The sequence below is a fragment of the Ovis aries genome, chromosome 14, assembly GCF_016772045.2.
Source record: "Ovis aries strain OAR_USU_Benz2616 breed Rambouillet chromosome 14, ARS-UI_Ramb_v3.0, whole genome shotgun sequence".
In the NCBI taxonomy this organism is placed as follows: Eukaryota; Metazoa; Chordata; class Mammalia; order Artiodactyla; family Bovidae; genus Ovis; species Ovis aries.
Window position 1 is genome coordinate 65,223,383 of NC_056067.1, and position 18,848 is coordinate 65,242,230.

Consider the following 18,848-nt stretch of genomic DNA (forward strand, 5'->3'; position numbering starts at 1 on the left):
AGCAGTTTGCGCTGCGCCTGTGGTGTCTCCTCCCCCGTCTTTGATGCTTCGCTCGTTTGTCGCTGCTGCTCTGCCCTTAGGCACCTGCCTGTTGCACCCCCCTTTCTAGTCACACGTCTTACCTGACCTCTTGCTCCTCCACGCAGCGCTCCACAGCATTGGGTTTCTTTTAACATGTCGTGAGATGTGCACATATCTTTACATTTCCCTTAAACACTGTCAGGCCAGATATTCAGTTCTGGGCCAGGTTTGATATTCTGTCAGGCCAGGTTTTTCTGGCCCCTGGCTAGACCCTTTTTCATAGCACTCACCTGGAACAAGGAACCAAGAGCCTTGCTTCAGACCGTCTGCATGGTGCGGTTCAGAGTGCCCTTGGCCACACTGCCCCATCCTGGTATCCCCTCCTCTGAGGTTCCCTTCCTCTGTGACAGCCAGAGGCCCCCCCTCCTCCTGATCCTGGGCCCCATGTGAGGCCTGCAGTCCCACAGACCCATTGCCAGTTGTATCAGACGCACATTTGTTACTGGAGGCCACCAGCTGAACGTGCGCTTCAGCCACATCTGTCTTCCTTCAGGTTGTTGGCACGGAGTGGCGGGTGTGGCTGCATCTTCTGAGCAGGGGGTTCCTGTGAGCCAGCCGCAGATGAGAACTACCCAGGCTGAGCCCTCCACCCACACGGCTCACCCCTGCGACATGCATGGCCCAGTCTTGAAAGACAGTTTGGCCCCTGGCTGAGCCACAGGGAACTCCCAGCAGGTGAATCATGGGGAGAGATTTCGGGTATAGTGTAAACCTTGACCAGATGCAGAAGTGGTGGAATGGAATCTTCAGAAGAGAAAACCCAGGCTTCATTTGTAAAGCACTACGGATCCTGTACATCAGAGACAGCCTTCACTTGCAGAGAGGGTGGTGAGAAGTTCCCAGCCAGCTCCTGGCCCCTTGCCATGGGGAGAAGCCAGGTGGGCATGCTGGGAGCTTATTCTCTGCTGTCATCGCCACGGGGTCCTTTTGGGTGTTGGATTCCTGTTGGGCCGGGAAGCACAACTGAGGCCATAAAGCCTTCTGCCTCTCAGTGGCCCTTGGAGGGAATGTTGCTCCAGGGTCAGTTGACTCTGGGACTCTGGGTTGGAGCAAACTAGAAATCAGAAATGCGAAGGGCCCTGGAGCCCAGGAACAGCTTCCCACAAGCAGAGTCTTCAGGAGGATGAGCTGTGAACACCGTGGTGTGAGAACAGGTGACAGTCTGCACTCCAGCAGTCACTGGAGCAATCCTCCGGTAGATGCTTTTCGTAAACAGAACTCACGTGCACCAGGGAAGGCTTCCGTGATCTACACAGGCAAGTCTCTGCAAGTGGAAGAAAATGTGGGACGGTTTAACAAATGTTGATGTGCCTTTCTCCTGAGGGTGGGCCCAAGTCAGCACATGAGGATTCATGCTCAGCAGAACCACAGGAGTGGTCAGGCTCATGCAGCAATAGCGCATTCACTCTGAGAAGCCTTATAAATGCAAAGAATGTGGGAAAGTATCTTGTGTCTGCTCTGCTTTTGTTCTAAGTAACATGTCGCACTCCAGAAACAGTCATACTTTGAGTGCAAAGTATGTAGGTATACCTGCTGTGACAACTGTTTTTCCTCTCATCATGTGAGGGTTCTCACGAGAGAGGACCCCAGAGTACAGTGAGTGTGGAAAGGCCTTCATTCACCCTTATTTGTCTGGCCTAATAGGATCCATGCTGGAGAAAGAGAGCCTTTAGTTATAGTTCCTCCCTGATTCCATACGGGAAGGCTCACACGAGGGAGAAACGTGAATCTAGCGAATGTGGACAGTACCTCTTCATTCATTCATTCCTTACCAAGCCTCAGAGTGTTCATGCTGGGGAGAAACCCTGTGAGCGTGAGAAATGGGCCAAAGCCTTTTGCACGTGAACTTGTCTCAGGCACTGTCAGAGAACTCATACTGGGAAAAGACCTTTTGAATGTAACTCCTGGGGAAAATCTCCTGAACAGAGGAAGCTTTGTACTCTGAGGAATTATACCAAAGAGAAACAAGTGTTCGTATGCTGTGAGAAAATCTTCTGAGATCAGTTATCACTTATTGTCATTTGAAGAGTCATACAGGAAATTGGTCCATCCTAGGAGATTGCATCTGAGGATGTATAAAGGAGAGAGAACCAGTGGCTACTGTGCAGTTTCAAAAATCTTCAACCATAGCTCTGCCATTACAAGGCACTGAAAAATATAGCAGGCAAATAAATGTATTTATGACTTTTTTTCTGATTTTCCTGAGAAACCAATGACAGTTTATTCAGTTCAGTTCAATCACTCAGTCGTGTCCAACTCCTTGCGACCCCATGAATCGCAGCATGCCAGGACTCCCTGTCCATCACCATCTCCCGGAGTTCACTCAGACTCACGTCCATCGAGTCCATGATGCCATCCAGCCATCTCATCCTCTGTCGTCCCCTTCTCCTCCTGCCCTCAATCCCTCCCAGCATCAGAGTCTTTTCCAATGAGTCAACTCTTCGCATGAGGTGTCCAGAGTACTGGAGCTTCAGCTTTAGCATCATTCCTTCCAAAGAAATCCCAGGGGTGATCTCCTTCAGAATGGACTGGTTGGATCTCCTTGCAGTCCAAGGGACTCTCAAGAGTCTTCTCCAACACCACAATTCAAATGCATCAATTCTTTGGCGCTCAGCTTTCTTCACAGTCCAACTCTCGCATCCATACATGACCACAGGAAAAACCATAGCCTTGACTAGACGGACCTTAGTCTGCAACGTAATGTCTCTGCTTTTGAATATACTATCTAAGGTTGGTCATAACTTTTCTTCCATGGAGTAAGCATCTTAATTTCACGGCTGCAATCACCATCTGCAGTGATTTTGGAGCCCCCCAAAATAAAGTCTGACACTGTTTCCACTGTTTCCCTGTCTATTTCCCATGAAGTGATGGGACCAGATGCAATGATCTTCGTTTTCTGAATGTTGAGCTTTAAGCCAACTTTTTCACTCTCCTCTTGGCTGGCATTTTGTTGTTGTTGTTTTTGGGTGGCAGGGGAGGTGTTTGAGAGATTAAACACCTGAATTAATACGCACTGTGTGCCACGCCCCACCAGGAAAGCTGGGAGCTTGAGAACATCTCTGCAAATGTTACTTGTTACAAAACATCATCTTAGGTGACACCTTGGTTTATGAGGCCTTTAAAACTTAAGATACAAAAATGTTGTCTAAAATTGTAATCTAAAGACATAGGGGCACACTTATAAATGGGTACATTTTACTTTACTACTTGAAACAGTTTAAGTCTTCATTTTTATTTATCCATAATTATCGAGATATAATTGACATATAACTGTACATTTAAGATGTACATCATATTTATCTGATACATTTACACTGTAGTATGATTGCCATCGTAGCATCAGTTAGCCTCTGTTAGCCATAGAATTATCATCTCTTCTAGTGGTGGGAACAAATAAGATACCATCTCTTGGCAAGTTTAATGTTTATAATATAGTTTTATTGTCTGTAATCCCTGTACTGTATGTTAGATCTCTCGGAATTATTTGCCTATGAGGTGTAAGTGTATGCCCGTGAACATCTTCTCTCCCACCCCCTGACCCCACCCCCGGCCTTTGGTAACCATCACTGTAATGTTTTCCAGCTCAGTTTTTGGTTTTGTTTTGCTTTTTCCACATATGAGGGATATTATACAATATTTGATGTATATCACTTGGCATAATATCCTCAAGGTCCATCTGTATTGTTGAAAATGGCAGGATTTCCTTTTTTCTCAAGGCTGAGTCGTAGTCCGTTGTCGATGTATGTGTGTTTTTATTCCTTTATCCGTTGACGGGCGTTTTGGTTGCTTCCACATCTTCGCTGTTGTGAACTATAATAAACGTGGAAGTGCTCCTATCTCTTTAATGACCTGTTTTTATTTCTTCTGGAGCTTGAGGATGACATTGATTGGGATTACAACTTGTCTGCACCATGCCCATCCCCAGCCACACGGCCTTGGTCATATCACTTAGGCTTGGGCTTGAGTATTTGTGTGTGTAAAATAGAAACCTTGGTTACATAGAGTCAGGAGACCAGCAGGAGGGAGCTCTCACGCCCTGCCGCTGACAGCAGAGCCCAACAGGAAGGTCAAAGGTTCCTCTTCTTCCAGGAAAAGACGCAGTCAAGGAAAAGCCCTGGACTCTTTCTCCTGACTCACGTTTCCCCTCTGTGAAAGTGTTCCCTTGCCATGCAGGTCCTTGTTGGGTGGCGCGCCGTTATTGCAGGCTCCAAATCACAGTTCTCAGCTGATCTTGTGTAAGCCCCTCTTTGCTGGAGAAATAGCTGGCAGTCTTCATTTTAGGGGAACAGTGTTCAACAGGAAAAACCCAGAGTTCAGAGGTGAGTATCAGACTGGCTGCCTGATCCCCAGGGCCCCCTGAACTCTGCTGTTCCCCTTCCAATCACAGCCCTTCCATGGCATGTAATTTGAATCTGAGATACAGATAGAAATCAGCCCACACGTCGAATTCTAGACAGAGGGAACCTCCTGTACAGTGATGGGGAGCGGGGCACACGATGATCCTGAGGCACGTGAGAAATCGAAAGTTCAGTGTAGGGAGTTCTGAGGGTAGGGTCTGGGCACGGAGGTGGCTCACCTGAGGGGCTTGTCAGTGGGGTCTCCCAGAGAAGGTGAATTCTGCGTTGGGACAAGCCAAGGGCACATATATTCTGCAGGGATGCTGTTCAGGAGCGCCCAGCTGTTCGCGAAGCCCTCGCGGCAAGACTCCCTCAGGGTGACAAGGCCAGTGCAGAGCAGGAGACGTGGGTCCAGTGTGGGCGCCTTGTCACGGGCACCCAGCGGCAGGCACATGCAGGGCACACTCAGAGCAGCTATGGGGTTCACAGAGACTAGCAGGAGACTGCAGCGCCATCACACACAGGGTTCCACAAATATGAATCTGCAGACGTGCAACTTGGACACATGCGGGACACAAAATGCTATGCAGATGGACACACAGATAGCCGCCAGGACACAGAGAGGATTTGTTTATGTTGACCAAAGACACACACACTCATGAAAACAGACACAGGACGCCCAGGTACGTGTGCTCACAAGTCCCATACGTACCATGAACAGTGCTCACAGGGATGTGCACGTACAACACACAGATGCATCCACTGGCGCAAAGATACGTACATGCAGACGTGGGGCACTGGTGTGCGGAGATGGGGACACCCAGAGAGAAACTCCTGAACACACACACGCTACACAGGACACAAGCAGCAACAGGTACACAGAGAGGGGCACAGGGAGAGAGGCAAAGGTAGACACCTTTGTACAGCCACGTTGGCAGATGTACAGATGGTTGTACATGAATAGGGGGAACCATCCAGAGACACACAACAGCTCACCTGCTCACATGCACACACATTTACATGGGCATTCCCAAGTGCAGATAATCAGATGTATACACAGAGAATGTGATGATAAACATTTAACTCTGCTCTTAAGAAAACCATGGATCTAGTGAGGTGGATGAAACAAGCCGATTATACAGAGTGAAGTAAGCCAGAAAGAAAAACACCAATACAGTATACTAACGCGTATATATGGAATTCAGAAAGATGGTAACGATAACCCTGTATGAGAGACAGCAAAAGAGACACAGATGTATAGAACAGTCTTTTGGACTCTGTGGGAGAGGGAGAGGGTGGGATGATTTGGGAGAATGGCATTGAAACGTATAATATATATGAAACGAATCGCCAGTCCAGGTTCGATGCAGGATACAGGATGCTTGCGGCTGCCACACTGGGATGACCCAGAGGGATGGGATGGGGAGGGAGGTGGGAGGGGGGTTCAGGAGGGGGAACACGTGTGCAACCTGTGGTGGATTCATGTTGATGTATGGCAAAACCAATACAATGTTGTAAAGTAATTAGCCTCCAATGAAAATAAATTTGTATTTTTAAAAAGTGCATATAGATTATGTAAGTTGATTACAAATTTTATTGATACAAAGGGTGTGACATGCTTCCCAGGTGCTGCACTGGTAAAAATCCGCCTGCCAGGGCAGGAAATACAAGAGACGTGGACTTGATCTCTGGGTTGGGAAGATCACCCAGAGCAGGAAATGGCACCCCACTCCACTATTCTTGCCTAGAGAATTCCTTGGACAGGGGAGCCTGGAGGGCTACAGTCCGTAGGGTCAGAAACAGTCTCAGCATGTCCCAGTCATGCTCAGACATGACTGAGCAGTTGCTCACAATGCAGTTTACAAATGGTAATGGTACACCCAATGGTTTCTGTTGCAAATTCCACAAGCCAATTAATTAATTCTTACACAGTGCTTTCATTAATTTCAATTTTAACTCTTTATGTGTCAAGATTAAATTTCAACATATGTATATATGTTATATATTAGAAATAAGCAAATCCAATTCTAAGCATATAACCCATTTAAAATGAGGACTTTTTTTTTCTCCCAGATATATATACATGAAAGTTTACAACAAATTTATTGATAACAGCCAAGAGGTTGAAACAACCAACCCAACCATCAGTAGGAACATGCTTAAATAAATTATGATCTGGTCACATGAATGAAGATGTAAGAGTGTAGAATGCAGAAGATGAATAATAAAAATGGGCATCTGGTGATCTAATCAATATTTTGTGCTAGAAAACTGGCTACTTGTTCTCCAATACTCTTTTCTCCTTCTGGACACCCAGGAGGATAGGCATGTCCCACCACCCTCCCTAACATAACTTGGAAGCATGCAAATAAATTTTGGCCAATGGAAATGGGCTGGAGTGATTGTGAAAAATGTTTCTTCAATTTATCTTCTCATTTATACTCCTTCCTGGGGTACCTCTGTGGACCTCAATAGTTCCAGTTGTCACACCTCCCCGGGAATTATCACTTCTGTGGGAGCTGTAGCTCCAGGTGATGGAAAGATGATATCTTGAAGAGGACCATGACCTGAGCCACTAGATATGAGGCTGGGCCACCTGACGATCACACATTGGTACCAGGTCTGCCTGTTGAGGGTTATGGTGGAAGGCAGGAGGAGCCTGAGTTTGTTCTTCTGAATTAGGCGTGAATGATTCTTTTGTCATCTCACACAGTGAGCCATGATATGAGACTATGTTAACTCCACTGCCCCTTTAGGTCTAATAGAAATTACTCTTGATACTTCAACGTTTTGAATCATATGGTCTGTAGAAATGCATCTGTTTGACAATAGACCCAGTAGTTTATGACAATTGCCTGCATTTATTGTTTTAAAAAATAGAATGAACTTACAGGTATACAGCTGTGATCTATGTAAATGCTTGCCATTACCTATAATGCTACTTGGTGAGTCAAGACTGATTGTATTTATATTTTGAAAAATATGATCAGTGATTCTGCAAAGAGCCTCCGACATCCTCCTCTAGCTGTATGTGTAAGAAGTTGTGGTCATGATGAATAGTAACAGTCAGCTTGTGTGTTTTCAGCACCAGGTCTTGTGCTAAGCACTTTTCATCTCACTTCCCATTTGGAAGGTATTTTCTCATTTTAATTGCTGTAGTTGGGGTAAGGAGGTGGTCATGACTTTCAATTCCCACGCCCAGGGTTTTTGTGTCAGAAAGTGTACGTTGGATCCCAGAATGTGCTTTTTGAGCAAGTTCAGAAGGGATGCTGAGCCCGTTTTGGATATCAACGAATTGCAGGCACACTTCATGTTACTACAGGAAAACTGCACAAGAGAGGGGTATCGATCTTTTACATATATTTTTTCCTTTTGGCCGCGAGAGTAGCTTGGGGTTCGTAATTCCCGACTAGGGATCAAACCTGGGCCCCCTGTTGTGGAAGGGCAGATTCCTAACCCACTGGGCCACCAGAGAATTCCCTTCCATCCATTCAATTTAAATCTCAGTCTCCAAAACTCCCAAGAGGTGAAGCAGCTCTCCTAGGATGAAAGAATGCTCCACCTGCTGGAGACGTCGGAGGACGCCGCTTTTCCTACATATCACAGAAATGTGGGCGCGTCGCCTTTATGGGGAGGTCGGGCACTTCCCGGATGGCTCAGATGGCTATGCAGGAGACTCGGGTTCAATCCCTGGGTCAGGAAGTTTCCCTACAGGAGGGAATGGCAACCCACTCCAAGTAGTCTTGCCTGGAGAACTCCATGGACAGAGGAGCCTGGGGGGCTACAGGCCATGGGTCACAAAGAGTCGGATAGGACAGAAACTACCACCTTCTAGAACTTAAGGACGTAACTTTTCTCGGACCTTTTTCTCTCCACCTGCCTCCGCGCAGCTGTCGGGGACAACCAGAAATCGGCCTTTTCCCCGGCTGGATGTGGGCCACAGACTCCTTTCTCCAGAAGTCTGTTTCGCGGCGCATCCGCTCTGCGCCAATGGCAGCGCAGAAGAGGCGCGTTTCCGTCGGCCCTTTCAGACAGAGGCGGGACTTCCGGCGTCATGGTCGTGACGTATTTTGCTGGTGCCGGGAATGTCTAGAGTGGCTGCGGAAGCTGCGAGTCGGCCTGGGCGCCGCTTTCCGCGCGACTCTAGGGAAGCGAATAGGAAAGGACAGTAATAAGGCTGGGGCCTCCGTCCGCGCCCTTATGACGACCCATGGTCGCCGCCGTGGGACGGGCCGCCTAGCGCGGAGCAGCGGGCTGGGGCTGTACTCCTTCCCAGGCCTTGGCGCTCGCTCTCCGTCCTCGTTCGCTTCCGGAGGCGGCACCCGGAGCCTGCGCGCCGTTTTGGACCACGAGGAAGCCAAGGCTCCGAGCTCGACCATCGTCCAGCGCCCACCGCACCCGAGGGGGTGTGCGGGTCCCGCTGCTCCCACTGCAGTCGCCTTTCTCGACCTGGTTCTTCTCACAGGACCCCATGGCGGCTGCGGCGCTAACGAACTGGGCTCAGGTGAGTGGAGGGTCCCTCAAGCCCTCGCCGACTCAGGTGAGGGGGACGTTGTGTTCTCAGGCTTTCCGAACTTGGTCTTCGTCGCTCCCTTCTCTTGAGTAAGAAGGCGGTGAAGGGCGGTCATTGACGGTGAATACGTGGGGAGGATCCCGTTCCCAGTGTTGACGGGATGAGGTGCGAAATGGTTTCCAGGGCTTAGGAGCCCCCAGGTACCAACACTTGGAGGTGAGGTTGGGTTAGGTATGTTCTGGAAACGGCAGGTCGCTGCGGTTATGTGTGCTCAGAACAGAGAGCAGGCAGTCAGGAGTTGGACTGGAATGGCAGGCTGGGAAGCTGGACCTCTGTTCTGACGGTGATGGGAACCGCGGAAGGTTTATAACAGAGAAGGGAGGTGATCTGACGTTGGGTGTTAAAGGTTCCTCTGGTAGCACAATGGAAAGACTGGGGAAGCCTGAGGGTGGGACGTGAGACCAGGAGGGTGTCGACTGCAATAGTCCAAATGTGTTGATTGTGGGTGACTAGAGTGGTGGCTGTGGACGTTAGAGAAGTGTGTGAAATTTGTATGTTTTTAAAGTAGGGCCGATGGAGGTTTTCTGATGAGACGTATTGATGTTCTGGGGCTCTTCACCTGTCCTCCCCTCTGCGCTTGAGTCTGGGGACCTTAAAGGAGGAGTCCTTTCTAGCCCAGCACCCGGAATCTAAGCCAGGAGTTATATGAAGAGGCTCCTGCTTTGGGCAGCCGGTAGGAGGAAGACTGGACTGGTGCGTTAGACTCAGGAACATCTTATGCAAATGCTTAGAGGTAAGATTGAGTTGGGAGTCCTTAAGGAGCCGCGGGTCTTAGTCCCGTCTGTTGAGAAAAGGGTCAGGAGTCGGGAAGAATGGCAGGCTGAGGAACTGGGCTTCTTGTTTTGAAGGTGGTGAAAGACATGGGCTTCCCAGATGCCTCAGTGATAAAGAGTCTGCCTGCAGTGTAGAAGACGCAGGAGACATGGCTTTAATCCCTGGGTCAGGAAGATCCCCAGGAGGAGGGAATGGCAACCCATTCCCAGTAGTCCTGCCTGGGAAATCCCCTAGACAGAGGAATCAGGCAGGCTGCAGTCTTTAGGGTCCCAAAGAGGCAGACTCAACTAAGTGACTGAACATGTGGCATGCACAGAAGACGTGGAAGATTTGGAGCAGAAGAGAGATGCCCTGAATCAGATCTTAACAGGCTCCCTCTGGCGGCCGTCTGGTTGAGAATAGAATGTGGGCATTAGGGAGGAGGCTACTGCAGTGGTCCACAGAAGTGTTGATAGTTGCAAAGAAAGTCCCAGCTGGGCACTGAGGACTGGGTGTCTTGCTCAGGCACCGGGGTGGCAGTGGTGCCTGTCAAACAAAAAGGAGTTCTTCCTGGATGCTGTGTGCAGAGTGGCTTCAGGGGTGGGGTGTGCCTTGGAAGTGTGGACTGGAAAGTTTTCAGTCTTAATGGAGGGGGACCCCAGATATGAGGAAGGTGTGGTTCAGAGTGATGTACATGGTGGGAGGAGCCTGGACTGATGGCCTTAAAGCTGTTTCTGGGAGGCATGGTCAGGAGGACGCCACCGGGAGAGTGTTTGGTGCCCTTCCTGCTGGACCCATGGCTTACATAGTCTCTGTCTGCCCACCTGCCTGATTTTGCTCTGGGCTGCACACGGTGATCAGAGGGACAAGAAAGGGCAGCCAGGAGCGGTGTCACGGCCGAGTATCACCTCCGAGTTGGGAGGCTGGGGAGCAGAGGAGATGGGGTGGGAGGTGAGTGGGGGGCCTGGGGAGTCCTGTTGTCTGTGGGCTCAGCTGTCCCCTTCATGGCAGGGTGGTGTGACCTTCGAGGATGTGTTCGTGTACTTCTCCCGGGAGGAGTGGGAGCTGCTGGAGGAAGCTCAGAAACTCCTGTACCGCGATGTGATGCTGGAGAACTTTGCACACGTGGCTGCCTTGGGTGAGTCCCTGTTTCAGTTACCTATTGGTACATGTCAAACTACTCCAAAAGTGAGTGACGTAAAACAATAAAAAGGCCTTATGTAAGTTTCAGAGTGTCAGGAACTCAGCACACCTCACCTGGTGCTTTTCGCTCAGGGTCTGTCATGAGGCTTCAGTCAAGCTCCCAGCCAAGCTATTCTCATCTGAAGGCCATTCTTGGGAGGATCTCACTCACAAACTCGTGTTTTGTGTTTCCAAGAGGTCATTTCTTGTGGCTTGTTGGACTGTAAGCGTTAGTTCCTCGCTGGCTATTGGTCAGAGACCCCTGGCTTCCTTGTCACCGTAGCCTTTCTGTAGCGCATCTCACAGCAGGGAAGGAACCTTCTCTCTGAGCAGAGAGAATGTCCAGAACGGTAGCTGGTCTTTTTCTAAGCCAACCTGGAAACAATGATCTGATCATTTTTCCCTGTTCCGTTCTTAGAAATGGGTCAGTCAGTGTAGCCTCGGGTCAAGGAAAGTGGTTCATGCAAGGGCAAGACCACCAGGTGACAGGTCTTCCTGGGCCATCGGAGAGGCTGCCTGCCACAGGCCTACACGCCTGCTGCAGTGTCCTTGGGTTTGGTTTTTCCCTGGTGCCCTGGGGGCAGCTCTTCCTGTCCTGCCAGATCAGGGGCTCTTCCCCCTCCCATCTTGGTTCCCAGGGTAGGGGCTGTGGATGCTCAGGCAGAGCCGTGGTGGTGTCCCTTCCCTGAGCAGTCTGACACCTGCTGCACAAAGCCATTCTCGATCAGGTTAGGAGTTCAGGGCTCTGGCTGACAGTCTTGGGGACGGACTGTGCCAGGAGATATAGGTGCTGACATAGTCACTGCTTGTGGAGGACTTAGGGGTGTTCTGGCGAGTCCTTCGGGTTTTTGTTTTTTAACATTTTCTCTTCTCTGTGGGATGGGTCTATCTGGGCCTTTCATTTGCCCTGCCTTTTTTTTTTTTTAATTGGAGTAGGGCTGGTCCAGAATGTTGTTATTTTCTCCCCCGCCCCTTTTTTTTCCCACAACTTCCACCTTCCAGATCCCACGTAGTTGCCCAGTGGCAGATAGGCAGAAAGCGCCGGGTGCTAGTGGGTGGACCTGACTCCAGCCACACTGAGAGGCCAGAGAGCCTAGCACTGCCACATAGGAACTGAGAGAACCATCTGGGGGCAGGATTCACGTTGTACCATCAGCCTGTTCACCAGTGTTTTCTTGCCGAGGCCCTTGGCAGTACCTCACTTCTCCCTTTCCTCTCCATGCATTGCACTTGGTGTTTCTCCTGTCTTCCTTCCCTTGGCTGTTTTCCCACCTCTCTGGCCTCTGTCACTCACTCTCCTCAGCTTACTCCAAAATGCTCCGTAACATTGGCTGCTTTAACGTGCTACAAGTTGTGCACATATCTGTAAGTAGTCCAGAAGAGCCACCTACTTACTTGCAGTTAGATTTTCCTGGGCCTGGACACAGCCTTCTGCACCAGGCCCACCTGACAGCAGAAGCCAAGGCCCTGCCGAAACCCTTTGTAGAGGAGTGAGTTGGAGACCTCGCCTCTGCTTCCAGTACTGTCCACTGTCATTGTGTCTTTCCCCAGCATTAAAAGTCCTCCATACCTTCCAAGGCCCAGGAGTGACAGTGGGCCCTTTCCCACTGATCCTGGCCCCCTCATCCTGCCAAAGCCCAAGGACACACCCACTGGTGTGTCACACACTCAGAGGTGATGGACTTGCTGTTTCCCGCCAAAGTCAAGCGTGTCCTTCACTAGCCTCTCTTTGCTTTTAGGTTGTTGGTGTGAAGCAGACAATGAGGAGGCCCCTTCCGAGCAGAGTGTTTGTGTAGACGGAGTGTCAGAGGTCAGGACTCCTGGGTCCTGTCCACTTATCCGGAAAGTCCATCCATGTGAGAGAAGTGACCCGCTCTTAAAAGACATTTTCCACCTGGCTGAACACCAGGGTTCCTGCCCTGCACAGAACCTGGACACACGTGACCCCTGTGGGCAAGGATTCCTGCTGAGTGAAAACTTTAATCAGCACCAGAAACCACATAGTGGGAATGATCCCGTCCAGGGGGATGGTGATAAGGCCTCATGTGTGAAGAGCTGTGCCGTTTCCGAGTTAGGAAGACCTTTTATTTGCAGGGGGAAAGGGATGGATGTGCTGGATAGCTCTAGCCTTTTCCAGCACCAGAGCACTCACAGTGGACTGAGTCCACACAGACTAGCTGAGTTTGTGGAATCATTTGCACACAAGTCCAGTCTCAGTTGTCACCAGGGAGACAGTGATGAACTGATGTTTCTCAATTGCACTGATGATGAGAAAGCCTTCATGAACGCCTTCACTCTCCTCGACAACCAGATAACTCAGGCGGTTGAAGTGCGATCCCTTAGGTGCCTACCTTGTGGAGATCTGTTCAAGGAGAAATCCGCTCTTATTCGTCACAGAAAACTTTGTGGTGGGGAAACATCACATGTGTGTAAGGAGTGTGGAAAGGCCTTCATTCACTCGTCTCACCTAAAAAGTCACCAGAAATTTCACACTGGCAAAAGACAATATACGTGCAGTGAATGTGGCAAGGCCTTCAGCCGCAAAGACACACTTGTGCAGCACCAGAGAGTTCACACTGGAGAAAGGGCTTATGACTGCACTGAATGTGGAAAAGCCTACAGCAGAAGCTCCCACCTCGTGCAGCACCAGAGAATTCACACCGGAGAAAGGCCTTATAAGTGCAGTGAATGTGGGAAGGCCTTCAGTCGTAAAGATACACTTGTGCAGCACCAGAGATTTCACACAGGGGAAAGGCCTTATGAGTGCAGTGAATGTGGAAAATTCTTTAGCCAAAGCTCTCACCTTATTGAGCATTGGAGAATTCACACCGGGGCGAGGCCTTATGAGTGCATTGAATGTGGAAAATTCTTTAGCCATAACTCCAGCCTCATTAAACATAGGAGAGTCCACACAGGAGCAAAGTCTTATGTGTGTGGCAAATGTGGGAAGGCTTTTGGCTGCAAGGACACACTTGTTCAGCACCAGATAATTCACACTGGCGCACGGCCTTATGAGTGCAGTGAGTGTGGAAAGGCCTTTAGCCGTAAAGATACACTTGTGCAGCACCGGAAAATCCACACTGGAGAAAGGCCTTATGAGTGCAATGACTGTGGAAAATTCTTTAGCCATAGCTCCAACCTCATTGTGCACCAGAGAATTCATACTGGAGCAAAGCCTTATGAGTGCAGTGAATGTGGGAAATGCTTTAGCCACAATTCTAGCCTCATTCTACACCAGAGAGTTCACAGTGGAGCAAGGCCCTATGTATGTAGTGAATGTGGAAAAGCTTACATTAGTAGCTCCCACCTTGTTCAACACAAGAAAGTTCACACTGGAGCGAGACCTTATAAATGCAGTGAATGTGGGAAATTCTTTAGCCGCAACTCTAGCCTCATTCTACACCAGAGAGTTCACACTGGTGAAAAGCCTTATGTGTGCAATGAATGTGGGAAGGCCTATAGCAGAAGCTCCCATCTTGTTCGGCACCAGAAAGCTCACCCTGGAGAAGGACCTCATGAATGCAACAGTTTCGGTGACCCTTTGGCTGCATCTCTTAAACTTGTTTAACACCCAGAAACTTCACACGGGAGAAAGGCCTTATGAATGGAGTCAATGCACTGTGTCCCTGTTCAAGATTATAGGAGTCACACCAGCAAAGGTGGGAATCGTTGTTGGTACAGAGGCACTGAGCTAGTGGAGTGGGGATGACTGAGGCTCAGGAGAGGATGGGTGTCTATTCTTAAGGCGGCGTCTCTATATGTCTGCGATTTTGGCTCTGTGGCATGAAATTATACAGAAATTCTCAGGGCCTTGACATCTCCGAGTCTCCTGTGGCCACCACACTGTCTCAGTAAATAAAGGTCTGTGGATTCCTGTACCTCCCTGGGCTGCTGGTGCTCTGGCCATCACTGCACAGGCAGGAGCCCCAGCAGTGACAGCGGAGAGATCAGGGCTCAGGCTTCTCTGACCAGCCAGCCTTCCTCGTGACTGAGGTGGGCGTGAACTTTGTTGCTCTGCAGTTTTTGCTGATCCTGAGGCAGGGCTTATGCTCCTAAATTGTGTAGAGAGGGATAGAGTAGAACCAGAACAGCTGGCAGATGGGACTTGCCAAGAAGAATGGTACATATGGATATTTATGGGGACTATTTAGTTCTTAACGTCTTTGTTGAGGTATGGTGACGTGAAATAAGTGGCATGTATGTAAAGTGTAAAACGTTTTGTTTCAGCATGTGTATGTACTGACGAGACCACACACCAAGATAATGGAGATATCCAGCACAGCCAGGAGATTCCGTGGGTCCCTTTATAGTCCTTTCCTCCTTGTCCTTTCTAACCCCCCCTTTCCCACAATTCACATTTAGTAGCAAGCATATTCTAGAATTTCACATAAACAGAATTATATACTTTGTGGAGAGGGGGGACTCTGGCACTTTTCACCAACCATAACTTTTTTGACATAAGCCATATTATTGCATGTATCAGTTATTCACTTGTATTGTTGAGTGCTATTCCGTTGTATGGCTATACCACAATGGTTCTTTTATCCATTCACCTGTTGTTGGATGTTTGGGTTGTTTCTGGTTTGGCTGTTACAAATAAAGCAGCTGTGAAGATTTGTGTATTAGTTATCATTGAATTATATTGCATTGTATGGCTGGACCACAGTTTGCTTGTCCATTCGCTGACTGGAGAACACCTTGATTGCTTCCAAGTCTTGGCGTTTATGCAGAAACCTGCACCATGCAGTGTGTGTGAGTGCACGTAAGTATTCAGTCCATTTGCGTTCAAGCCAAGGCGTGTGATTTGCTGGGTCACAGTAAGAATACGTTTTCTTTCTTTAGAACGTTTCCATTGTTCGGCTGTGCTGCGTCTTCACTGCCATGCGCGGGCTTTCTCTGCCGTGGCAAGTCGCGGCTGCCCTTTGCCCTTTGCTGTGCTGCGCGGCTTCAGGCTTTGGTGGCCTCTCCTGTTGCAGAGCGTGGGCTCTAGGCTTGTGGGCTTCAGCAGGTGCAGCACATGGTCTCAGTGCTTCTGTTGTGCAGGCTCAGGAGTTGTGGTGCACTGGCTGAGGTGTTCAGTGGCATGTGGGATTCTTCCCAGACCAAGTATTGAACCCATGTCCCCCACATTGGCATGCAAATTCTTAACCACTAGACCACCAGGGAAGTCCAGTAAGAGCAAGACACTGTCTTCCAGAATGGCTGCAGAACATCATTCTGCATTCCCAGTAGCAATAGAGAAGAACTCTGTTACTCCGTGTCTTTGTCAGCATTTGGTGTCATCAGTGTTTGCCAGATAGGTGTGTAGTAATATCACGTTCTTGTTGCTCTAACTGCAGTTCTGTAATGACAATGACAAATATTTTTTCATATTCTTTTAACAGTGTCTTTTGCTTTCAGAGCAGAAATTTTAAATTTTAGTCAATTGCCGGGGGCCAGCGTGAGGAATTCCGCCCATGGCAAAGGTCATGAGGAAGGAGGCTTGGCATACGCAAAGGCGTGATCAAGCCTCAGGAAACCCCCTGTTCCCGAGCATCTAACCCCAAAACCAGAGTCTGTTTGATGCTCTCACCTATGCCTCTGACTTTACGGGGGCTCTCCCCCATAACCGTTTCTCTCGGAGAAGGAGTAAACGTGCAGCTCCAAGGCAATAAAAATTCCTGGGTGTGACAAGAGTGTTTCAGCTTACGGACTCCTCTGAAGGTTATCTAGCCCACCTGTATAGGTTCGTCCGGCCACATGTGATTGTCTACAGCCTCCTAACCTGAGAGGCACGAGATGTTTTAGACTTATTAAAGGCGAATTCTTTTGGGGAGTTAGAAATTATTAGTATAGTGTGTTGGTTAGGAACTATATTGGTGAAGGGTTTTTCATTTGTTGTGTCAATTGCTGCTAATTCCCTGCTCTGGGTGGGACAAGGATGTTTCAGGTCAAACCTCTCTGCTGACAGACTAGCTTGTGTGACAGGATTATTCATACTCCTGCCACATGATTGTTTACTACCTCTTAACCATAAACAGCACAGAGAGTTTTGGAGTACTTTGAGAGTCTTAATTAGCATAGGACTTTTTCTTGTTGAGTCAATGATTGCCGCCAGGCCTCTATATCCTTAGGCACCTGGGAATATATTAATCAATGTATTTGGAATATAGCAAAGGAAATATAGTAGTTTTTGATGTTAGCAATACTAGACTTTTTGAGTTAATGGATTTTCTCTTTTGTAATAGATCACTGTACTTTGTTATAAATCGCTGTGTCCTTGCTATGTAAAAATGTAACTTTATCATATCTTAAGACTAAATAGATCTTAAGGGGAGCATTGGTGAAAGGATTTTCACTTGTTGGGCTGATGTTTGCTGCTAAATCTCCATGTTCCCTACCCTTATAATGAATATAACTAACATATAGGAGAAATAAGTATTAACCTTTAAACATATAGGAGAAATAAGTATTAACCTTTAAGCATATAGGAGAAATAAGTATTAACCTTTAAGATTAATCATGTTAACCTTGGGTTAAATAAATTCCTTTCTTGATTGTAACTCACTACACCCTCACCCTATAGGAATGTAACTTTATTTGGAGGGTGGTGCCTGGTTTAAGAAAAAACACCCTTGGAAGAAATAAGTTTTTGGTTATCAGAAAGAAAGGATCATAAAATGTCAGCAGGTCTCACTCATGGCCAGAAGATGATGTAATATCCCTAAGACCTTTTTTATACATTTATGTGAAGCACCTGATTTTGATAAAGGTCAGGACTGCTGACCCCCACGTGACTGTATTCATCCCTATGTGTAACAAAAGGTATATAAGCAAACCCAAAAATAAAGACATTGGATCAGTTTCCGGAAAGACTGATTCCTCCATGTCGCTTCTTTCTTGCTTCCATTTTTCTGGCTGAATTCCCATCTGCAGCATGATGCTATTCCACGTAATCCAAGTTATTCAGCCTCCTTTTCTCCACTAATCTTCCTACTACACTATCCATTTCTAATCTCTCTATATCTGTAATTAAATATGTATTTTTCCAAAGACGCCGACTCTGTCCCCTCACCTTCGAATCACCCTGGATCCACCGGGGCAGGACCCCGGCAGTCAATTCCAAGGTACTCAGTTTTTCTTTAATGGATTGTGTTTTTGGTGTTGTAGCTAAAAACTCCTTGCCATACCTGAGGTCTTCATTATCTCCTGTGTTGTCTTCTAGATGTTCTGTAGTTTTGTATTTAGGTTTATTATCCATTTTCCAAAAATATTTGTGAAAAGTGGAAGATTTGTGTCTGGATCATTTTTTTTTAAACCCCGTTTGTTGAAAAGACTATCCTTTCTCCATTCCTTAGCCTTTGCTCACTTTTTAAAGATCACTTGACTATATTAGTGTGAATGTATTTCACACTAAGAATGTTAGTTCCACACTAAGTTATTTCACACTAAGAATGTTCCAGTTCTTGCCATTTATTGTGATAATCATCATATGGCTGTGGGGGCTTTTTTCTTGTGTGTTATTTACATGGTATATTTCATTGATATTCAAATGTTAAACCAACCTTGTATCCCACAATCCCACTGGATCATGTTGTATATCAGTAAAAACTTAGTATAGTTCTATACAAATTCTTTGTGTCAGAATTGATAATTAGTATCTTTCTAGGAATTTGTCCATTTTAACTAAATTGTCTCATTTGAGAGGGTTAGGATTGTTTATAATATTCCCTTATGAGATTTAATTTCTGTAGGGTCAACAGTGTCTTCACTCCTGATTTTGTTAATTTGTTATCTTCTTTTTTTGTCAGCCAACCTAGAGTTTTGTCAGTTTTGATCTTTTGAAAGAGAATTTTTCTTTAATTGATTTCTAGAAGAAATTTTTTTCCTGTGTTCTGTTTCAATGTTTTGTTCTGATCTCTTTTATTTCCTTTTTTAATACT

The 18,848-nt window shown here is 47.6% G+C and overlaps 2 protein-coding genes across 7 annotated transcripts in view; both read left to right on the plus strand.

Moving 5' to 3' along the window:
• The window catches only part of LOC121816000 (zinc finger protein 264-like), a 37,778-nt gene extending 33,852 nt beyond the window's left edge, over positions 1-3,926 (plus strand). For all 4 annotated transcript variants that reach the window (XM_042231253.1, XM_042231255.1, XM_042231254.1 and 1 more), the window contains exon 7: positions 575-3,926. The gene's annotated coding sequence lies outside the window, so the exon portion shown is untranslated. The remainder of the gene's footprint in view (positions 1-574) is intronic.
• A 4,554-nt stretch (positions 3,927-8,480) lies between these two features.
• ZNF304 (zinc finger protein 304) lies at positions 8,481-15,542 on the plus strand. 3 transcript variants are annotated; one of them, XM_042231250.2, is made up of 4 exons: positions 8,481-8,922; positions 9,497-9,724; positions 10,756-10,882; positions 12,666-15,542. In XM_042231250.2, exons 3-4 carry the CDS (start codon positions 10,849-10,851, stop codon positions 14,492-14,494), a joined length of 1,863 nt encoding a protein of 620 aa, XP_042087184.1. In that variant the 5' UTR covers positions 8,481-8,922; positions 9,497-9,724; positions 10,756-10,848; the 3' UTR covers positions 14,495-15,542. The 3 variants fall into 3 exon arrangements, with proteins under 3 accessions (XP_042087184.1, XP_042087185.1, XP_027834667.1); XM_042231251.2 differs by having other exon boundaries at positions 9,500-9,724; XM_027978866.3 differs by lacking the exon at positions 9,497-9,724.
• The last annotated feature ends 3,306 nt before the right edge of the window (positions 15,543-18,848 follow it).